This window comes from Colias philodice, chromosome 12, assembly GCF_061535455.1.
Source record: "Colias philodice isolate Cphi_HAF_F1 chromosome 12, ilColPhil1 Martin Lab GWU primary, whole genome shotgun sequence".
Lineage (NCBI taxonomy): Eukaryota > Metazoa > Arthropoda > Insecta > Lepidoptera > Pieridae > Colias > Colias philodice.
The window spans coordinates 7,613,480-7,634,996 of record NC_143097.1 but is presented as its reverse complement, the minus strand read 5'-3'; the positions used below and the strand labels follow the sequence as shown (position 1 = coordinate 7,634,996).

Sequence of the window (21,517 nt, the reverse complement as noted above, 5' to 3'; positions counted from 1 at the left end):
GGAGTGAATAGAAATATTACTGGATAAATATTCAAACATTTGTCGTTATGTTATACGAAAATAGGATGGAGCAAACAGGATAACTAACATAATTCGCATGGTTACTATATTCTTTTAATTAATTAATATAGAATGCTTTCTGACGATAATACCACAATATAGGTATATGATATTATAATATATCATTCCAATCATTAAGTTCGATTTAAATTAACGTATTCGTATTTAAATTAACAATAGGTACTTAACCTATTGTTAATTTAAATGCACATTCTTAATAATAAATCTTTATCTTATTAACCAATAATTTAAAAAATATTATATTTTAAATTATTCCAGTCTTATCTTAAAACTAAATTAAATTCAACTCACGCCCCTGATTGATTTCTCAAACAGATCCGTTTAGCACGTAAATGACTATATCGCAAATTAATCGATTGCATTCTATTTCAATTCAGTTTAAAGCGCAGATAAATGCAAATAACTTACCGAATCGCAAGATTATTGAACAAACATTAAACTATTTAAATGTAGCCTTCAGAGTGTAGCTTAAATAAATAATTCTGTTTGCATTCTCTGTTGTTCTATGATGTTATATCTGATTGGACGGCAAATGTATTTTGAATAAATACCGACCGGCTTTATGTGGAATATTTGAACAGTTTACTTAATAGGGGAAGTGCAAGGGTCTACATTTTGTGTTAGTTCAGTTTGCGTATTTCTCAGTTGAACTCTGAAGTAGGTATGTTCAATGTATTATTGATTGCGTTAGGTATTTAAATAGGTCTTGTGGTAATGAGTTATTAATTTAGTTTCATTTTGGCATATTCCGTTGATATTAGAAATAATTTTATTGCCTACATTTTATTCTTAATCTATTTCACATCTTACAGATTATTTTTTACCGGAAGATTTTAGGCGTAAAGTCACGTGCTCAAGCCAGTAAAATGTAAGACAAAAATAAGGATAAATGATAAATTTCAGCTTTGTTAAAACTTTCTACTCACAAAATGAAAGTGTTTTAATTTCGCTTGATTAAATATTGAATTTTAAGTCTTTGTAACATATTGAATTTCATCTTGTATTAGTATTTAGTCTCACAAAATATAAAAATAGTAAGTAATCCAAGATATCTCGTAATATATTGTAACCCACGCTTACATGAATTTTCTCTTTCTGTTATTAAATTCTATGACCTAGACATGCCTCAAGTATTTAGAATTCCTTCACTAAACATAATACAACGGAGTTATTTCATCACTTCATTTTACATTTATTTTAATAATAATGGAAATACGAATTAAATTATCGCTGATGATACATGGATAATATATTATGTACCTATATATGTACTTATTTTTAAGTGTGATACAGCGTATAAGTGATCTTTTCTGTTTGTTAACTAAAAATGCATGATTTCCTGACTTAATGACAATGACCAATGAAACGTTGAAATTAAATAATCCTAAAAATTATTCGTAATTGTTTTAATTAATATTTGCAATTTATACCAAAATAAAGAATTCAGCTTCTGAAACAACTTAAACGAAGAAACTCAAGAATTATGCCTAAATATTGCACCTTATTAAATATGTTTTTAATCCAATCCAATTAATCCTTTATAAAATAACTCTTAGCAACACACAATAATAGATATATAATACCGCTAAACGCGATATGCAAAATAGAATCTCGAAACTCCTCAAGAAGTTTACCTGGAAACGAGCGTTCCCGTGCAGTGCCAAGAAAAACAGGCGAGTTCGCAACACTCCCCAAACTTCAGCTCGTTAGCATTTTGGCTTAGATGCACGAATTACTTACCGAAATTTAATTTGTTACTTTTAAAGTATCGTGTTTGGGTATTTATGATGTAAATATTATAATGCTGTCGGCAATGTTGATAGATATATTTATGTTATAATGCTGTCGGCAATAATTGACCGACCGGTTGGCTTGGTTGGTAGTAGTGGCCCTGCCTTCCAAGCCAGAGGTCGTGGGTTCGATTCCCACCCGGGGCAAATATTTGTGTGATGAACATAGATGTTTGCTCTGTGTCTGGGTGTTAATTATCTATATAAGTATTTATTTAGAATTATATAATTCTGTATGTAAATCAGCCGTCTGGTTTCCATAACACAAGCGAAAAAATTATCCTGAAATATTTATTTATAATGCCGTCGACTTATATTATAATCGCTACTCGAACGGCTAACTATTTATAAAGATAAAATAATTAAGCCTATTACTTTAAGTATCTCAACCTTTTATTGAAGTCGATCAATAATAGTTATTCGTGGTGTAAATTCGTTATTCTGCGATCGTCAAATAAATTAAAGTCTCTTGTTTTTCAGTTAATTAATGAAGCTCTACAAGCTTGTAACATACATTGTGTAGCTAATATACCCAAAAATCTCACCGCGAATCATGACAACTATAAATCAGCACTAGCACATTATACAGCAGGATTTTCTCGAGAATGTGTTGCCAAAACCGTGTGTAATCTTACAATCTCAAGTTATTACGAAATATCATACACCAACAATGTTTGTGTCGTCAAATATGCATGCGCCAGGAATTGAACGAGGGACGCTCGAGGCAACCTCTCAGACACGGTGGGAAATGTTTTTTGATTGCATGCACTTGAATATTTCAGGGAAATATTTGTGAAATGCATTCGCTTATTGCGTCGATATTGGATAAATTGAATATTGTTTTATGTATTAGTGGAGGAGCTAGCAACAATTTTCATGCGATGAATTATTATAAAAAATCTTCTGTATATTTTTTTTAATAAATCAAGTATATATAATAAAGTAATGTAACGTAATCTTATACCATTACTTAAATAAACAAATAATAAGCATCAAGAAAGTTCGGTACGTATAATTTATGAAACTTTTAATAAAACAATGTCGCAATTATAATACTTAGGTACTCAAGTTAAAAATTTATCATGCCTGTAGCTAAAAAACTTTAAAAGTACTTTTTATTACTAAGTTTTAGTTATTATAAGTATTTTATACACAAACAATTGGTTTATTTATTAGCTTTATACATAAAACTCCTTTATAGTATTGAAAATATGTTAGTGTTTTGTTAGACATGCTATTGGAAATAACGAAGTTCCGACTTAATTTCTCGATCTAATTTTCGCCATCGGCAACTGAGATGAAGGTTAAGTCTCTTATTATTTGTGTCAAAAGCTTCTATAATGATTGGTAAATTCATTATTATATTCAATTGCGAAATATACGTTTTATTAAGATTGTGTCAATTTATTGAATATACTTTATTCCTTCAATCAAAAAAAATATAACTTTAAACGAAAGAGCAATCGTGAACTATTTCCTAGAAAAAACGAAATCTAGCTATCGACTTAAAGTTAATCCAATTTGTTTGAACATTGTTAAGCAGCAGAAGGCAATTCTCATAGTCGTAAACAATGAAAAAACTGAAATGTTTCTTTTTCTTTTTATAAATATATTTTGAGTATCAAATAATAATACGTACTAAAAAATCTGTCTATCCTAGAAAATAACATGAATTCTAGAGTAAGCTCCTAGCCTACTCTGTGTAAACTGCTTAAAATGAAATGTAACTATAAATACTACTACTACTACTACTATAAATATAATCCCCCCTGATAATAATCGAACTTTACCTTCTATTTTAGTTTTGTAGCATTCTTAGTCTAATGTTTAAAACGTTTCAAGTATTTATAGGCATTATAAGTAAGGCTTTAAGACATTGTTTTTTCAACATTCAAATCAAATCAATTCAAATCAAGTTTCAGTCCAGTAGACATATCATGTAAATAGTTATCGAACGGTGCACTAAATAATGACCATTATGTTTATCCTCTTTGCGTGGGGTATGTTATTTGTAGTGGTGTTATTTGAAGAGCGGGGGTTGAGTAAAGTGTCGAAAGCTCGTGATGTTTGAACTCGTTTGAAGATTTCCCAGACGTCCCTGTGTTTTGGTAACAGGTGACTTGTTAATAGATAGCTGTTACATACCTATGTTTTTTATGCATGGTTTTACTCGCATTGCTCCGTTCTTATTGGTCTTTGCGTGATAATAATATATATTATATATAGCCTTCCTAGATATATGAACTATATAACAGTGATATATTTTTTCAAAACGGACTGGTGTTTTCTTAGATAAACAAAAAAATCTCTACCTTCATAATCCATACTAATATTATAAATGCGAAAGTAACTCTGTCTGTCTGTTTGTTACTCAATCACGCCTTAACTACTGAACCAATTTGCATGAAATTTGGTATGGAGATATTTTGATACCCGAGAAAGGACATAGGCTACCTTTTATTGCGAAATATGAACCACGGGCGAAGCCGGGGCGGACCTCTAGTATTAGCATAAATAAAGACGCATGATAAACATGGAATTAAGATCCTACTACAATTATATAAAGACGACTCTATTCTAACTAGTAATTTTAGTTGAAGAAGCTTAATGAACACTTAGCTTCCATGTTTTATTCTATTAAGAATTGATCAAAAATAAAAGCACTTCTAGCTAGACTATTTTTGTCTATTGTGTCTATGATCTATCTTTACCTACATAATATTGTTATAAGCCTTATTACTTACTTGGAATCTCACATTATGTAGGTTGAAAGTATTGAAATCGGTTCATACTAACGACGTAATTAACAAAAAATAAATCTTAAAATTTTGAAATAAAGTAAACTAATTTAATAAAATTTTTAAAACAAAAGCTATCTTTTTGTTCGATTTTTAACACAAAACAATTACATATTTTCTTTTCCCGCTTTACAAAATTACTTAATGCTTCTGCTTTGTATTTTGACTTGAATATTTGGCAAATGTTTAGCGTGGGAAGTGGACTACATCTTCATCTCAGTCTAGATCCGTCGCTGGTTCCGCGCACACGTTGTATTCAATTTCTAACTGGTAACTTTGTTAATGACAGCTGTCAACGCGACTTTGACATTGATTTTGGCGCGAACCGCGCGCGCCTTTTATACGTGAGCCGCGAGGGACGGAGTGTCAAATAAGGCCGATGATACGTATAAACCGTTAAAAGTTTACTAAAATATAAAGCGTACTTTAGCATACGTAGAAATTCTGTATTAAATTAAATCTTGAATATTATGTTTTACTGTTTATAGATTAAAACAAAACATCGCCGTCTACAACTAATAAGGATAGGTACTAATAAGAGACAATTAACATATTATTGGCAATTATTGAAAATAAATACAAATGACATCATAATATCATTCTTTCAAAAGACTGTTCGAATATATTGCAGGTACACATCAAACAACTTTACAAGATCATCTTGCAAAGCCAAAAATCTTATGTTTTTGTACAGGCTTTATAGAATACTAGCAATGCCCTGCGGTTTCACCCGCATAGATAGCGATATCGTTACAGTGAAAAGTCTACTATAGGTCGGACTATAGGTTTAATTTTTAATCACATGAAAATCACCTTTACCCCGTCCCGCACTACGGCCTTTTTTTTAAGCTATTGCATAGCTTCTATCGCGGGCCTTGAGCGCGGGGACCGAATCCAGAAATTGCGTAACGAAAAACCTCACGCTCCCTACTCCGACGGGCGCGGAGGTGTGGCTTGAAGGCATGCTACGCAATAGCTTTACCGCGGCAGTCCCCGAGTGCCACACGTCTTTTTGTTTTAGTGGGGAAATCTTTCATAGATACCCACGGCCTCCAGGGGAGGGGCCGTGGGTTATGTCGGATTCCTACCGACCAAAACCCCACTGTGTTCCGTCAAGACGCATATTGGTAGAATTCCTCCGTGACCCCCGCACTACGGCCTGCTCGAACAGTATACCTACTATTTTCTGTAGATTGACACTTTTAAAAATTCGTTATATCTTTTGAATGGAATATGCAATTCTTTTCATTTAAAAATTATTTTGCTGGTATTGAAACAGTCTATAATAAAACATCATTTAATGGGATAAGGATTAATATATGTGTATGGATAACATGGTTTGATTACTGTCGGCACTTCTATTTAGTTTGAAAACGTAAAAAAGTTGTTGTAGTAACATAACTACTGAAGATGGACATATGGTATCGCGGACTTTCTTGTAGATATTGATCCATTCTATAATACCGTAGAACATTTTTTTGTTCTATCTTCAATAGATTCCGCAGCGCACGCGATGACAGAAGTTTTATTGAGGATTTTTTTACACCTTGCGTTACATTATTGCATTTTTGGTAAGGATCTCTAATTTTTTTGAAAATGCAATATAGCCTATGTTGCTCAGTAAAGATGCAGCTTTCTAATGGTGAAAGAATTTTTGAAATCGGTCCAGTAGTTTTTGCGTGAAAACCATACATACATACATACATACTTACAAACTTTTCCTCTTTATAATATTAGTATAGAAATACCAAAATATATGATGTAATGTTTATAGCCTTCCCAGTAATCTCTTTGAAGACCCTCGTCTAAAATATACGCATAGTTTTAGAGGAATGTAAGCCCAGGTAAGGCACGTTTGCTTACGGACTTAAATGTTTTCCCCGAAAGATTAAATAGTTATGTTAGTAAATATTTTCGGCGTGGATATATTTTTACTTGAACTATTATTTTTTATATAATAATATTATCATAATATAATGTAGGGTTTCACTCGAGTATCCAAATAAAAAACAGACATGCATCTATTCAAACAAACAGCCTCTCGCTTTTTTAATGTAGTTATCAAGTAAATAGAGATATCACGTGTATAAATTACACATCATTTACAATATAAATAATGTTTCAACATCACAATAACAGCTCAGAAATAAATGCAATAATATATTTTTCATTTCGAGACATTTGCATATATTTTATATTTACGAAATAGGTCATATCTCGATAAAGCAAATATACACTTTAGGAAAGTTTAAAACCAATCCGATCAATAAAATAAACTAACTCCTGTAACATGAATATATTTTATAGATCCATAGTATACAGAGAACTACTATGATAGATGAAGAGAACTACTATACTAGAATTATAATTAGGACTCTATCTTATATTGCAGTAATTGCTCTATCGTACAAAGCAAAAGAAACATAATATTATAACGTATATTCAGATTGACAGATCGTCATAGACTATAGACGTTAATTAATACATCTGTCTTTAAAATCTTGCCTTTTATCCCTTGTTTTAATAGCATTTTTCAAACATAAACAAACACACTGATTAAGGTAGTTCAATAAGCTCTATTTAAATTACGTAATTTATAAAAATATTTATTCGAATCATAGTTCTGTTCAGATAACGAGGTCGGTTCCCAGTCTAGGTGACGCCATTATTAACTTTAACAGCATTTGTGAACCTTTCTTGTGAGCGTGCCAAAAATTTGAATTTCACTAACGCATTGCCTTAACGATGTATAAGACATGGTTGCCATACACAATGTGGAACCCTTTTTTTTAATTCTTATCGAATAGGGGTAGTGTTGTAAACAATTATTATTTATGGTATGAAAGCAATAATAAGCTAATAGAATTATAATTAGGAATCTATCAATAAACAATTTCGCAGAAATGCTATAATATGATACAAAATATACTATAATATTATAATGTATAGCTTTAATAAAATCTTATTTTTATTTTATGAAAAGACTTCATATATTTATTGATGGACTTCTTATTACACATACCAAACAGAACAATATTTATATAAGGTATTTATGTAATGATTAAAGACACAACGATAGAGACACAATTATGAAATTTTTAATTTTAATATATTATTGGCACTTGAATTATGTGTATTATATTATGCATACTTAATTGCACTAAAAACTATGATACCTACTATTCTATTCATCAGAAGATTTAGTAACCATACAAACCTTATAGGTATTCATATTATTATGTCTAAAAGCCAAAACACGACAGAGCTTCCTTCAACTTTGCTAAGCTTATCTCGTTATCGAACTTTTTGGAATTGTTTTTGACTTGTGTCAATATCTTTAGTACGACAACCTTATGAAATAAACATCTTAACTTTACTAAACTAAATCCCGAGCGTTAGCCGATTGTAGCTTATTCTAAAGAGTTACGTCCCGTTCCTTAATAAGTAAACTCCTTGGAGTTATATGGGCTTCTAGATCGGGGTCAGCATCACAGACAACTCGTCGCCAGAGATATCGACTTCGTTACAGCTGATGTTGCCAGATTTTAGTTCTGACTTAGCGAGCGTAGCGATGTGCCGAAGCACGCGATTTTAATACGCGTACGCATAGCGGTTTAAACTTTTGTGTGGTTATAAATAATCATTATTGTTTTTATACGTAATTTCAATTTTAATATCAGTGACAAATATTTGTGATACCTACTCATCTTGTTTATGAAAATAATGTTACTTATATTTTACATAATCGTGTTTTTATGATGAATTTATTCAAGACGTGTTATTGTGATGTGTTACGCTGTATTCCATGCTATTGCAATATCACTACATAGTATAAAACAAAGTCGCTTTCCCTGTCCCTATGTCCCTATGTCCCTATGTCCCTTTGTACGCTTAAATCTTTGAAACTACGCAACGGATTTTGATGCGGTTTTTTTTAATAGATAGAGTGATTCAAGAGGAAGGTTTATATGTATAATAAGATCCATTAAGTAGTGGAGAAGTACTGTTATTTTTGAGGTTTCTAATGTGATGTCGTAAAAAATTACATTTATTCCGCTTACATTGCAAACGCAGGCTGAACCCTACGAGTTTTATCAAAATAATGTACTAAGTATTATACACATTGAAAAGGTCTACAGAAAAGTCCGCGATGGTATATGTCTATCTCTTATGGATAACCCACAATAACTTTTTTTTGTCATTTACTTTTTACGACAAATAATGGCTAATTTTCGAAGCGATTTTAACCAATACAGCATTAATCCTTAACCAATTAAATACCATGGATACATTGTTCATTTAATATAGATCTATATGGCCCTTTACACCGTATGATTTAAGTGAATATTTTCGAAGATATTACAGATTTAAAAATTGCGGGACGTAGCGTTTGCGGCCGCCCGGCTATGTATTTTATACCCGTGCGATGCCGGAGCGGGCCGCTATATTTTTATACCTATACAACGTTCACAATTTTTCTGTAGTGTATTTAGTATCAGCATTGCACCCGTGCGAAGCCGGGGCGGGTCGCTAGTTTGATTATAAAAACATCCAACAGTTTAATATAGCATTACAATGCTTATATATTCTCATATTATTTTCTTAGTATAGCACCGACACAATATTATTATAACACAGGTTGAATATGTAGGTAGGCACAAAAATAGGTAGCTCTAACCTACACACACACACACACCATACTAGCCTCACATACGTGGGCTCTCATTAAAGTATAACATTTGTAACTATGAAAGTACAAAATTATTTTAAATAAAATGCAAAATGGCTTCTAAACTCGATGCAAAATAACCAATTACTGAATACCTAATAAACATTTCAATCTGCCCTTTAAAATAAAGTCGATATCGTTTATTCAATGTAACTAAAATAAAATCATAAATTGAAAGCTTTCAATAAAGTATCGGCAAATAATAAAGCCTTGAACTCTTGGTCATAATGAAATTTAAAATGTTTGCAAAGAGGGTTGGAAAATTATCTAAATATTTTGTAACACCCAAATTATTAAAGGGAAATTATTATATTTAATAGATAAAAAATACATTTAAAATCATAGAGATAGTATGTACTACGTTATCTCGATGTTTAAAATTGCGTTACAGGTGCTACTAATGTGAAATAATTTATAGCCTCAGTTTTATTGGTTGTAGGTAGGGATGTAACGATACATGATTTTGCCGATACGATACCGATACCGATATTTGTAGTAATGTATCGGCGATACCGATACCGATACCGATATCGATGGCTTGGTAGAAAAATAAATAGTGAATTATGCATATAAAGTTACCAACATTTAACAGAGACAACTGTTAATCGTATTCTTTTAAATAAAATGCCAAATCAAAAAACAACAAAACCATTTATTTTAGTAGGTATTATTATTTTACGAAGTCAGTTAAACTTTAAGTAATACACATACAATCAGTACCTAATAAAAGTTTACTATAATTGGTAGAGTTTTTTCAGAAAACAAAGTGCGCACGCGCGGGCGGCCTCCCGCATCGTTCATTGGGCGCGGATTTTTGAATTATTTGATATCAAAAAAATTGGTTGTTTGTAAAGTAGGTTTACGATCGAGATGTTTACGTGATAACATAATGCAGTGGCAGCGCTCGAGATGAAACGGGAGATCGGTCCGACTCTCTCTCGTTATACCTGCGATCGCGCTCGTGAGGTTTTGGTGTGACACAAGTTTATGAACATGTCACCCGACTAAAACGATTTTAAAAACGTTATCACGTTAAAAATTAAAAAAATTCAAAATTATCTATTTCTTTCCTTTACATATATATATAATAAACAAATTTGTGATTGGAACACTCCTAGTAAGCAAATAAAATGCTTGTGTCAGGAGGTTCCGCTCTTCCTTAACACTATTACAGAATCAGAAATAAAACAATATGAATGAATACAATGCAAAAACATAAAAGAAAAGAAAGAATTTAATAAAAAAATATCGGTATCGGTTGATTTATTATCGGCGATACCGATATATCGGCTTGCCGATATATCGGCCGATATATCGGTATCGGTATCGGTATCGTTACATCCCTAGTTGTAGGTTTCTTTACCTATTGTACTTACATAATGTATGCAGGTGTTTGTTGCGTCAATACAGACTCATCTACTCTCTTTAATCTTTCAATTACATCTATAGAATACAAAGACCTTATGTTTCGTATATTGTATCTTAATAACCATCTGTAACAATTATTTGAAACGTCAATCGTCAATCGAAAATGAAGTTAATCGAATTCTTTTGCTCTATAAAAAGGGAACAAAACCTTTGTACTTATATAAAAAAAAGACGGGTTGCACTCCGGGAGTGCCGGCAGAAGTGAAAACTTGATTATTAACGTTGAGCATGTTTGATATTTTGGAATGGTATCCGTCTTACGCTTTTTCGATCTGAGGTCACGTGTCCTGACGCGTGTTTAAGATTTTATACCCATTACAGAAAAAGTGCTCAACGCCGCTAAAGAAGTTTTCACTTCAACAATAAGTAGGATTTAATCTCCTTTTGATCTTGTGTAGGTATCTATTGTAAATTGTAATGTATGGAAAATTTATACATTCCTACGCACTAAGTGTATTTCTGAAGTAAATTGAAGATACTTACCTGTTTGGTTGTCTGGCACAAAGCACTCAAAGCAATTCTATTAGACGTGATATGTATTGAAAGCTATAATGATAGTTTATAACAAATGGATTTCTGATATTGTATAGGTCTCATAGCAACAAACAGAATCGACCTCAAAGACGTAATTCAAGGACATCTTAGCAGTTGATACATACCGATTTAATGAAGAATAAGTCTGTTTAAAAACTATTTAACATCCAAAAAAATAATTTTGAAACTTTCACTGCACTTCCATCATAATGTCATATTTTACAAAAATAAGATGAAGGCTCTGTGTAAAGTCAGTTTTATTTATAATAAAAATTTAAGAATGAACAGCTTATTCGGCCAAATTGTTCGAAACGATATAAATCATCAGTTAATACATTATCATTATTATAATATACTAGCGATCCGCCCCGGCTTCGCCCGTGGTACATATGAAAAATAGATGTTGGCCGATTCTCAGACTTACCCGATATGCACAGAAAATTTCATGAGAATCGGTCCACCCGTTTCGGAGGAGTATGCAGACTAACATTGTGACACGAGAATTTTATATATAAGATAAGATTATGTTACCAACGCGAACCTGTAAAAGAATCAAGAAAATGCTTTGCTGTAACGATCATTAATACCTATATTCTATATGTATCTTCATAGATAAAGAATCGTGAGTAATGCCACTCAATATTAGAAATGTATCAATTATAATTTTTAGAATAGTGAAATTATAAAATTAATTATTAACAGTAACAGATTAATACAGCTGTTAAACTTTAAACTCGTGTCCAATTAAATTAAATAATCTCTACAAAACTTGAAAGCTAACGACTTAAAACAACTTAAAGTTTTAAAGTAGGTATGGCAATAGGTACGCAACCTGTCTAGACTTCATAACTTTTAAATTTCAGTCAAGTACCATTATAAATGTTCAATTGAACTTGTATATTGTTATAGGTCGGTTAAAAAGTTTCGTTTCGTTTAATTATTGATTGTCTTTTGTTTCATCATTTTTCGTAAAAAACATGCTTTTAGTTTATAGGCATAGAGCATGGAACGTCTGTATTCAATTTGTAGAGCCTTTATTTTTCTAATATAATAGAAAAACATCTATCTATATTTAACAAACAATGGTATCTAATAGATACCTTTTGTTTGTTAAATAACGAAAATTTTGTACAAACAATTTAAAATCCCTAATTAATGGTGATAAAATACATATTTAAAAACCTCTGAAATATGTAGAGCAAAAATTAAGAGCAAACGCTTATGTAATTTACTCAAAATAATACGAATTATTATTACAATATTAATTCTTAACCTTTCAATATTTTCCCGTTAATAGCATTTATTTTATAATCCAAAACTCGTGTATCTACTTACTTAGGTTATAAAAATATGGTTTCTTGTAAGTTCGTGTGGGTGCAAAAACTTTCCAAGCGCCTGGCACCTACGCCCTGTGAAAATCATTTGTACAATATTGCATTTTATTTTTTCCAGGCGTTAATTATTTCATGTCTTCATATTTTTATAAACAACTTTTAACTGCGTTGTTATGACTTCTGAATAAATATTGTATGATGCTCTGAAATTGTAATAATAGGAAATTTAAAGAAAAATCCAACAAAATTCAATCGCAATGCTAAATAGAAAATTAATAGTACCTAAATTATGGCGTGCAGTTAAACTTGCAAGTCTGAACATTAACTTAACAATATAAAAACAATCATTTGAAAGTTTAAATCGTATTTACTAAAATGAAACCTTGTGCCAAAGAACTGTGATGAGTGAAATATATGACTCTATAGTGATATCTTTGAAACCGAATTTAACTGAACTTCAAAATGGCTATGGTGATATCAAATAAAACCAAAATGTGTATGTGTTCATTTGTTTTGCTAATAATACTGGGTGTTGGAATTGCTGTGATATCTACTATGGGAGTTTTGGATGGAACGGAACATAATAAGGCTGGAACGGCTGAAAAATATAGTCAGTGGAAGTCAGCGCCTCGGATAGTTGAAAGTGTGAGTACCTACTGTAGCAAAAATATTTTATTTAATTGTTATTCGTTGTTGATAGATCATTTTAATGTTACGTACGTACCATATATTACTTAACACTTACCTTACGATATAAAATATGATGCCATTCATTGCGAGAACAACTTTCGATACCTATCTTTTTATTTATTTGGTACCTATTTGTTTTGTAACTTTTTTGCAGACATGACCGACCCTACAACGTTATTATAACTCAAACAATTTACAAAGACCCTTCATATATTATGATACTTTAAACGTACGGAGGGAAAATTACACACGAGAATAAAGCAAGGGGTCTTGATACAGTGGTCCGTGGTTACGTGGTGGTGCGCTAGTGGAAATCTTGTGACCTATAAAATTAATGGCATTCGTATGTTTTCTGAAATGGCCCGGAATAGATGGTAGCTCTTAATCTTCGAGACCTAACTTAGCTTTATATTTGTACTCTTTTCGCAGCAGCATTTTTAATTAATTTATTTCATAACGTTACAGACACATTTTAATGGGAATTGTGAAGATATCCTGACTATATTATTATTTGTGCCAATTTACACTTGTATTGTTTAGTTTTCCAATAATGTATTTTAAAGTCTTAGATATATTTTTAATGTACTTTTCTCAGTGTATCCAAAGCCTTATCACTTACTCATTACATTATAAAATTATTTTACATCTACCCACACTAACTCGCATAGCTACTTATTACATTCTGTACCCTATTGCAAAGACAGAGAATACAACTACCATGCTTAACTACACAAATCGTAAAATTATAAATTTCTTCATTACTCAAAACAAGCGTTTATCTTTACAGTTTGAGTGCATTATAATATTATTTGTAGCCTTCAATAGTTTTGTGGTGACATTACATATATATTACACTAAAGTGTTATTAAATCATTTATTTGTATTGCAGTTTGTTAAACATCCAAAACAGATTTCGATCTCTTCACTAATGCTGTGGTATTATAATATTATGTTTGGCAAAAAATCAAAAAAGTTAATTATGGATTATTTTTTGATACTAAATATAACAATTATAGATTATTCAATTGCTTTGTGTTTAATGGAAATTAAAATTCAGTCATCTTCATCATGTGTGTTCAACGGTTACGGGGCCTTGAGATTTAATTTTATAAATCATGATATTTCTGGTAAGTCAAGTTATTACCTCGTTAATTATTTTTTATTCAAAGTTCAGTTGCATAAAGATAAATGTCGTTTCACTAGACTTTTGATACCAGAAAATGACATAAACTATACTTATAACTTGAAACAGTTTATGTTAAAAATCTATCGATATAAGTTATTGGACCTGTTTGTGAGTATTTATTCATCTTGCTCGAATAACATAATTTTATATCCAAATTATTTATTTGTTACACAAATTGCATTTTACCAAATTTCCGTCTTAAACTCATGCCTAAGGATTAATTATTACTATTTTCTGGTGACAAATTTTTATTCCGGCCTAATGTTCATCTGCATTCTTACTGTGTTCGTCACTTATGTAACGTATATAGTGTTATTTATTAAGGAACGTAAAATTAAAACCATTTATAATACACCGCTAACTAAAACTTATATTGTATATTCCATTACTTTTAATAATATAAAACTATTCTGTATGGGCGGATTGAATTTAATTATCTTGCATCACATAATAATATTTCAAATGTATAAGTGGCGAAATAAATATTGCGTATATTTTATAATAACGTTCTTCTTATATTTTATGGCTCATAAAAAACTGAACCTAATACCTACATAAACAAAATTCGATCGTAATAATTTAAATATCATAAACGACATTGACTACTCGAATGATATCAAATGTACTTTGTTAGACGATACAAGTCTGCTTAAAACTATACTTCCACATAATATATTTGATTCATTGTGTATAATAACGATAAACATAAGAAGTATACATCGCAACTTGGACGAGTTTTTAGTTTTTATCAGTAGTCTCAATGTTAAAATTGACATTATTGTTTGTACAGAATGTTGGATAAATAGTGACTCAGTGCTTCCTAATATTAATAATTACAATTTATTTTACACACAAAAAAGTTTTAATCAAAACGATGGTGTTATGGTATTTGTTAGAGATGAGATCCCCGCCGTAGTCATGGAACCTAACTTTGAAGAGGGTAACTGCCTCCTAGTACAAATTAAACCATCGATATCTCTGATATGCTCTTACAGACCCCCGTGTTTTCAGAATGCTTCCATTTACCTTGAATCACTTGACCTGTTATTACGTACCATTAACTCGGAGACAGTTATCTTAACCGGAGATATTAATATAAATATTATGCCCAACGCTAATAACAGATTTTCTACTGACTACTTAAACTTAATCGCCTCGCATGGACTGTTACAATGTATTGACAAGCCAACACGATCTACCACTTGCCTTGATCATTTCATGGTTAAATCAAAAAATAAATTGGAAACATTCATCTTTCCACCGTTTACGGATCATTGTCCAATTATTTTATTTATATCGAAAACAAATGTTACAAAACTTGAATTAAATAAAAAAATTACACGTATTGATTATGATAAAGCCCATAAACTGATTCAGAAAATGAACTGGAATGATCTTTATGAGGTCAAAGATACTAATATTGCTACTGAGTTGCTGATATCCAAATTACAAACAATAATCGCAGATAGTTCTTCTACTATTACTATTTCAAAAAGAAAAGCACCAATTAAACCGTGGATTACGAGAGGTATTATAAAGTGTATAAGAAAACGGGACAAAATGCACATCAAAGTTAAAAAAAATCCAAGTGATGTGATTCTGAAGGATAATTATACTAGGTATAGAAATATTTGCTCTAAGATAATTAAAAAACTTAAAAAAGACTATTTTAGAAATAAATTAGAACGGAGTTTGGGAAATATCAAAGAATCGTGGAGTGTCATAAAAGAATACTGCTTTCTAAACGCTAAGAGAGAACTATCATCTGAACTTTTAAACTGTCATAGCACACCGTTGGAGTCTTTAAACACTGTTAACCAATATTTTACAACAGTTGGGAGTAAGCTTGCAGAAGCAATCCTTCATAACCTGAAAAGGAACGAAAAAGATCTAGCACGGGAAGCTTCTCACCTCACAGGACCGGTTCACTCAATGGTGGTCACAAACACTGATTATATAGAAGTAAATAAATTAATATCGTCACTAAAAGTAGACAGTGCTCCTGGCCACGACAATATCACCACAAAATTCATTAAGGACTTTAAAATATATCTATCTGAACCAATTTCTTATGTTTGTAACTTAAGTCTTGAGTCTGGAGTTTTTCCGAGGACTTTAAAAAAAGCAGTTGTGGTACCCATTTATAAAGGTGGATTAAAATCTGAACCAACTAACTACAGGCCAATATCTCTTTTAAGTGTACTGTCGAAGATCCTTGAAAAGCTTTTTAATAATAGATTAGTCACATATTTGGAAAGAAAATCACTCCTAAACGACAATCAATTCGGATTTCGCAAGGGCCGTTCAACCGAGGATGCAATCCTGCATCTTACATCACTAATCACATCATATGTGGATAATGGTTACAAGTGTCTCAGTGTGTTCCTTGATTTGCGTAAGGCTTTTGACACGGTGTCGGTCCCTATCTTAATTTCAAGGCTTGAAAACCTTGGTATAAGAGGTGTAGCTATCGACTGGCTGCAAGACTATCTGACTAATAGAGAGCAAGTGGTGCGCCTTGATAATTTAACGAGCAGCAATGCAGCTTGCACATACGGTGTTCCACAGGGGAGCACACTGGGACCTACGTTGTTTTTAGCGTACATAAACGAGTTATGTAGTCTCCCTTTACATTCTGCAAACACAATCATGTATGCTGATGATACAGTAGTTATCTTCCACGCCAAATCGTGGAGTGATTTGAAATTGATAACTGAAAAAGAGATGTGCAAAATCACTGCTTGGTTAGAAGATAGCCTGTTGTCAATAAATGTTGAAAAAACTAACTACATCTGTTTTGGTAAAAGAATTTCTTCCATGCCTGGTAATCAATACAAAATTACTCTACATTCATTCCCCTGCAATAGGACATTAACATCAACTCCTCAGAATACTATTTGCACATGTGAAGAAATTAAAAGAACCTACGAAACAAGATATCTAGGTGTAATAATGGATGACAAATTAAGATGGGAACAACATATAAATAGCACAGTAAAAAGAATCAGAAGACTTATATTCGTGTTCAAAAATCTTCGGTCTATTGCCAACACTACTCTGCTCATCCAGGTATACAATGCTCTTTGCCACTGTATACTAACTTATTGTATATCTGTCTGGGGAGGAGCCTGCAAAACTCTAATGCTGCCTGTAGAAAGGGCGCAAAGGGCTGTTCTTAAGGTTATGTTCTACCTTAATTATAAACATCCTACAACTGATATATACAACAAATCAAATGTTCTTAGTGTTCGAAAATCTTATATTTACCAGTGCATCCGCAGAAAACATCGCATGATAGATCTTTCTAATACAGAGGTAAAGAGACTTAATCGGCTACCTATCCCCTCAACCTCATCCAAATTCGCTCAACATCAATATGAATTCTTAGCAACAAAATTGTATAATTTGTTAAATAGTAAATACAACGTTAGGGTTTTAAATCATAATAAAATTAAACGAGTTGTGAAAGATTGGCTAAAAGATATGGATTACGAAGAAACAGAAAAATTAATGATAGTAAATCACTAGGACGTATTCAACCACCCACCCACATGTCATACGTACTAACTTACTCACATGCTCTACACAAACACACACATGCACACACACAAACACATACACACATGCAAACACACACACACACACACACACACACACACACACTATATATATATATTTATTATATGCGAACAGATACGTGCACACAATATTTATAATGGGAATGACTTCTTAAAATTGAAATATTAACTTCAGTTTTTCCTTTTTTTTTTGTATAGATATAGTTATATTTTTTTTTTCTCCTTTTATCTATTTTTACTGTATAAACATAAAACTGTGAGTTTGCAGAAACATATAAATATAATATAGATATAAAGACTGGGAAGAAACTGGCCTTCGAAACACAGTTTACCACTAGTTCGAAGGTCAGGGTCTGAACATAATGCTGTACCTGTTTCTTGAAAATAAATTTTTTTTTTTTTTTTTTAATTAAATATTGTAAATAGAGGTATATTTTTTTAAAAGCTTGTTGACGAATGAACGTTAAATAAAATTTTACTATCTTTATTACAAAATATTATGGTCTAGAATAGATAGATATTTTTACGTATTTAATTATCTATACCTACCTGAAAACATTATTTTGGAGTATTGGGAGTTTTCTATAGAGTATAAAACATTTCCGATCTTATACCTGAAGACAGAGACCGTACCCTTTACTTTCTTTTCAATACAGCGGAATAAAACAACATCTTACCTATTCAATGTTTACACGCAGATAGGTATGTGAGGCAATCTCTTGCTTTTCATAACCTGAAAGGAATCCCATAGGATCGAAACGCATGTGAAACGAATGACTTTTCGAGTATCATGGAAACTATCATAGATACTATATCATAGAATTTACTTGAATATCTCTCTCTCTTACTGTCTCTACTTCTTCTTTTATCAAACTAAATTACTGTACTGATTTGTCTATTTATTCCTTAAATTCGTAGAAAAACTTTCAACAGAAATATGAGAATAGATATAACAAATTAATAATTTAAGCTTTTTTATAATTACGAGAGCGTTTATTTACATTCTTTGATAGATCCAATAAACGATAATAACGTATTATGTGTATATACATTGTATGTATGTGCGATTTACCATTCTACTGCAATTAATGTCATATAATCCGATACAATAGGGGAAACACGCAATATATCATACTAAATACTATTGTTGGTCTAATAGTTCAACAATAGGCCGGTAATATATGCTATGAGCTCTAATATAATGGGAATGGGCGTTTTGAAGAACTATCTGTATTGATTCATGTGTGAACCTTTCCCTATAATATTTATTTCTATAGTAAAAGCGGAACTGTTATAGTCATTTTATCGTCTTTGCAGAAGTATAGAATCAAGCAACGAACAAATAAAAATATAACACCTTCAAAGGTGGAATGAATATGATAGCGATTCATTTCAAAAATTCAATTAGTTTTCACAACCAAATATGGCAACAAACTCGTTAAAACTTAAAACGTTTTGTCCCGGTGTATCCCACATCTGACCACGAAATATTATTTACTCTGTGCCTTTGATGTCACGAAAATGGGCTGTATACCTCGACGTATTTTTTAATTAAAATCCGAAATCGAAAAATTGTTTCAGGCTAGGTATACCTTTTGTATGAAGTTGATTAGTTGAAAAATTCACGACTTAAATTAAACTGGCAAACTGGTTCGTCGAATATGTGGTATTTGCCAATTTTTATTGCTACATATTTTTTATTTATTTTTAGTACGCTATTCTATGTGTATAATAAAAACTTTGAACTCTATAACTAGCGTACAAAATCTCTACCATCTCATACAATATATTTTAATTTATAGCAACAGTAAAAAATATTCCAGACTTTCATATTTAAAATTGTTGGATCGAAATTGCTAATTAATAGAAATCGCCGATTCGGCATAAAGTAAGTTTTTAATTACTTTTCATTATATTTTCAGCGAGACAGCGTTTAATATTTGCTTAATATCTGAATGAGTACTTAATTGGACCTCATTAAATAGAATATTAATTCAAGAAGTTAAACATTCTGCATCGCATAAGATCCATTTCTGCATTACGATTCAAGTCGTGCGATCGTAATGGTATCAATTCTGATTTATGACGGCAATCGCATTCAGGGAATCGCACGTCCATTATAAACTGACCTGTGATTACCGATTATTCGCTGAGTTCTTACAGGAATATGTCAGGTGACAATATAATGTGGTTGTTAGGGCTTCTCTTACAGTGGTTCGTTTTAAAATTAGTGTAACGCAGCGCACGCGTTGATTGACACGGACGCACGCATCTCTGCCATTTGCAGATTTATTAGTCCTTTACAGCATGCGAAATACATTCAACGTTATAATTTTATAACCGGTTTATAAGTTTAATGTTTAGAGAGAATTTTGGAAGGAGCTTCTGATCGATCGTAACAGAATTGTTACTTCAAATTATTTACGGGAGTTTTTAATATACTTTTCAATAAATGTGTTTTACGTGTTAATGGAAACTAGTGCATTGCGATAATTTGTCAGCCGATATGAAACCTGTGTGGAATCAAGTGTTAACAATTATTATACTACAGGGTGCTTTTCAAGAACTCAAGCTCTTTGGTTCACCTTCACAAGCAGAAATACAATGCGTGAATACGTTTGAGGTAAGTTCTTTTATATTATCTATCTTTATTTTGGAATTCCGTAACAGCTGACAGCCTGACAGTGTCCACGCTTGCTGCTTAGTGGCCGGAAAAGGATAAAAGGTTTTGAAAATAATAAAAATAAATTGATGTTTCGTAATAAAAATATTGCTTTGAAACGGATTTCTGTATTATAAAGTTCTTAATTATCTTTGGTTTAATGTCATTTTTATAATTTATCTTATGTTATATTAGTTTTAAACATATTTTTTATATCTAAATCGTTTCTATAATTTTGACAGGAAATAGGTAAAGGCAGTGGAGGAGACGAGATTTATATAGACAATTATTTGGTGACTATTATTTTATTTTACTTTTTGTTTGTTTCGTTCCGATATTGACCTTATTCAATATTTATGATTTGAATGTGTTTTTTTATGATTTTCTTTTATTATTAAACTTGAATAAGGTTGATATTGTTTCCTAACATTACTCACATGTAGTGTAAAACACTTGTGTGCATATATATGTGTTGTATTTTTTGCTGCACGAACTAACTAATTAATATTTCCAATACCTTCCTGAAAACGATTTCAATGATAGGTAAAATAATTCAATAAAAAAATTCTGCAAAAAATATTCTGGACTATAACATGCCAAAAATCTTATAAAAACTCTTGTATTTACGTTTAAAATACATACAATAATTATGTCATTTCTTTTAAATACGCGAAAAAAAACGTCATTATTAATTATACTGTCTTCAC

At 31.4% G+C, this 21,517-nt stretch overlaps 1 protein-coding gene across 4 annotated transcripts in view; it reads left to right on the top strand.

Annotated features, from left to right (window-relative positions):
• Positions 1–21,517, top strand: part of LOC149484167 (uncharacterized) — a 128,103-nt gene that overhangs the window by 83,330 nt on the left and 23,256 nt on the right. For all 4 annotated transcript variants that reach the window (XM_089701703.1, XM_089701701.1, XM_089701700.1 and 1 more), the window contains 2 exons: positions 20,700–20,771; positions 21,053–21,103. In XM_089701703.1, the coding sequence (XP_089557829.1) occupies positions 20,700–20,771; positions 21,053–21,103 (123 nt within the window). The remainder of the gene's footprint in view (positions 1–20,699; positions 20,772–21,052; positions 21,104–21,517) is intronic.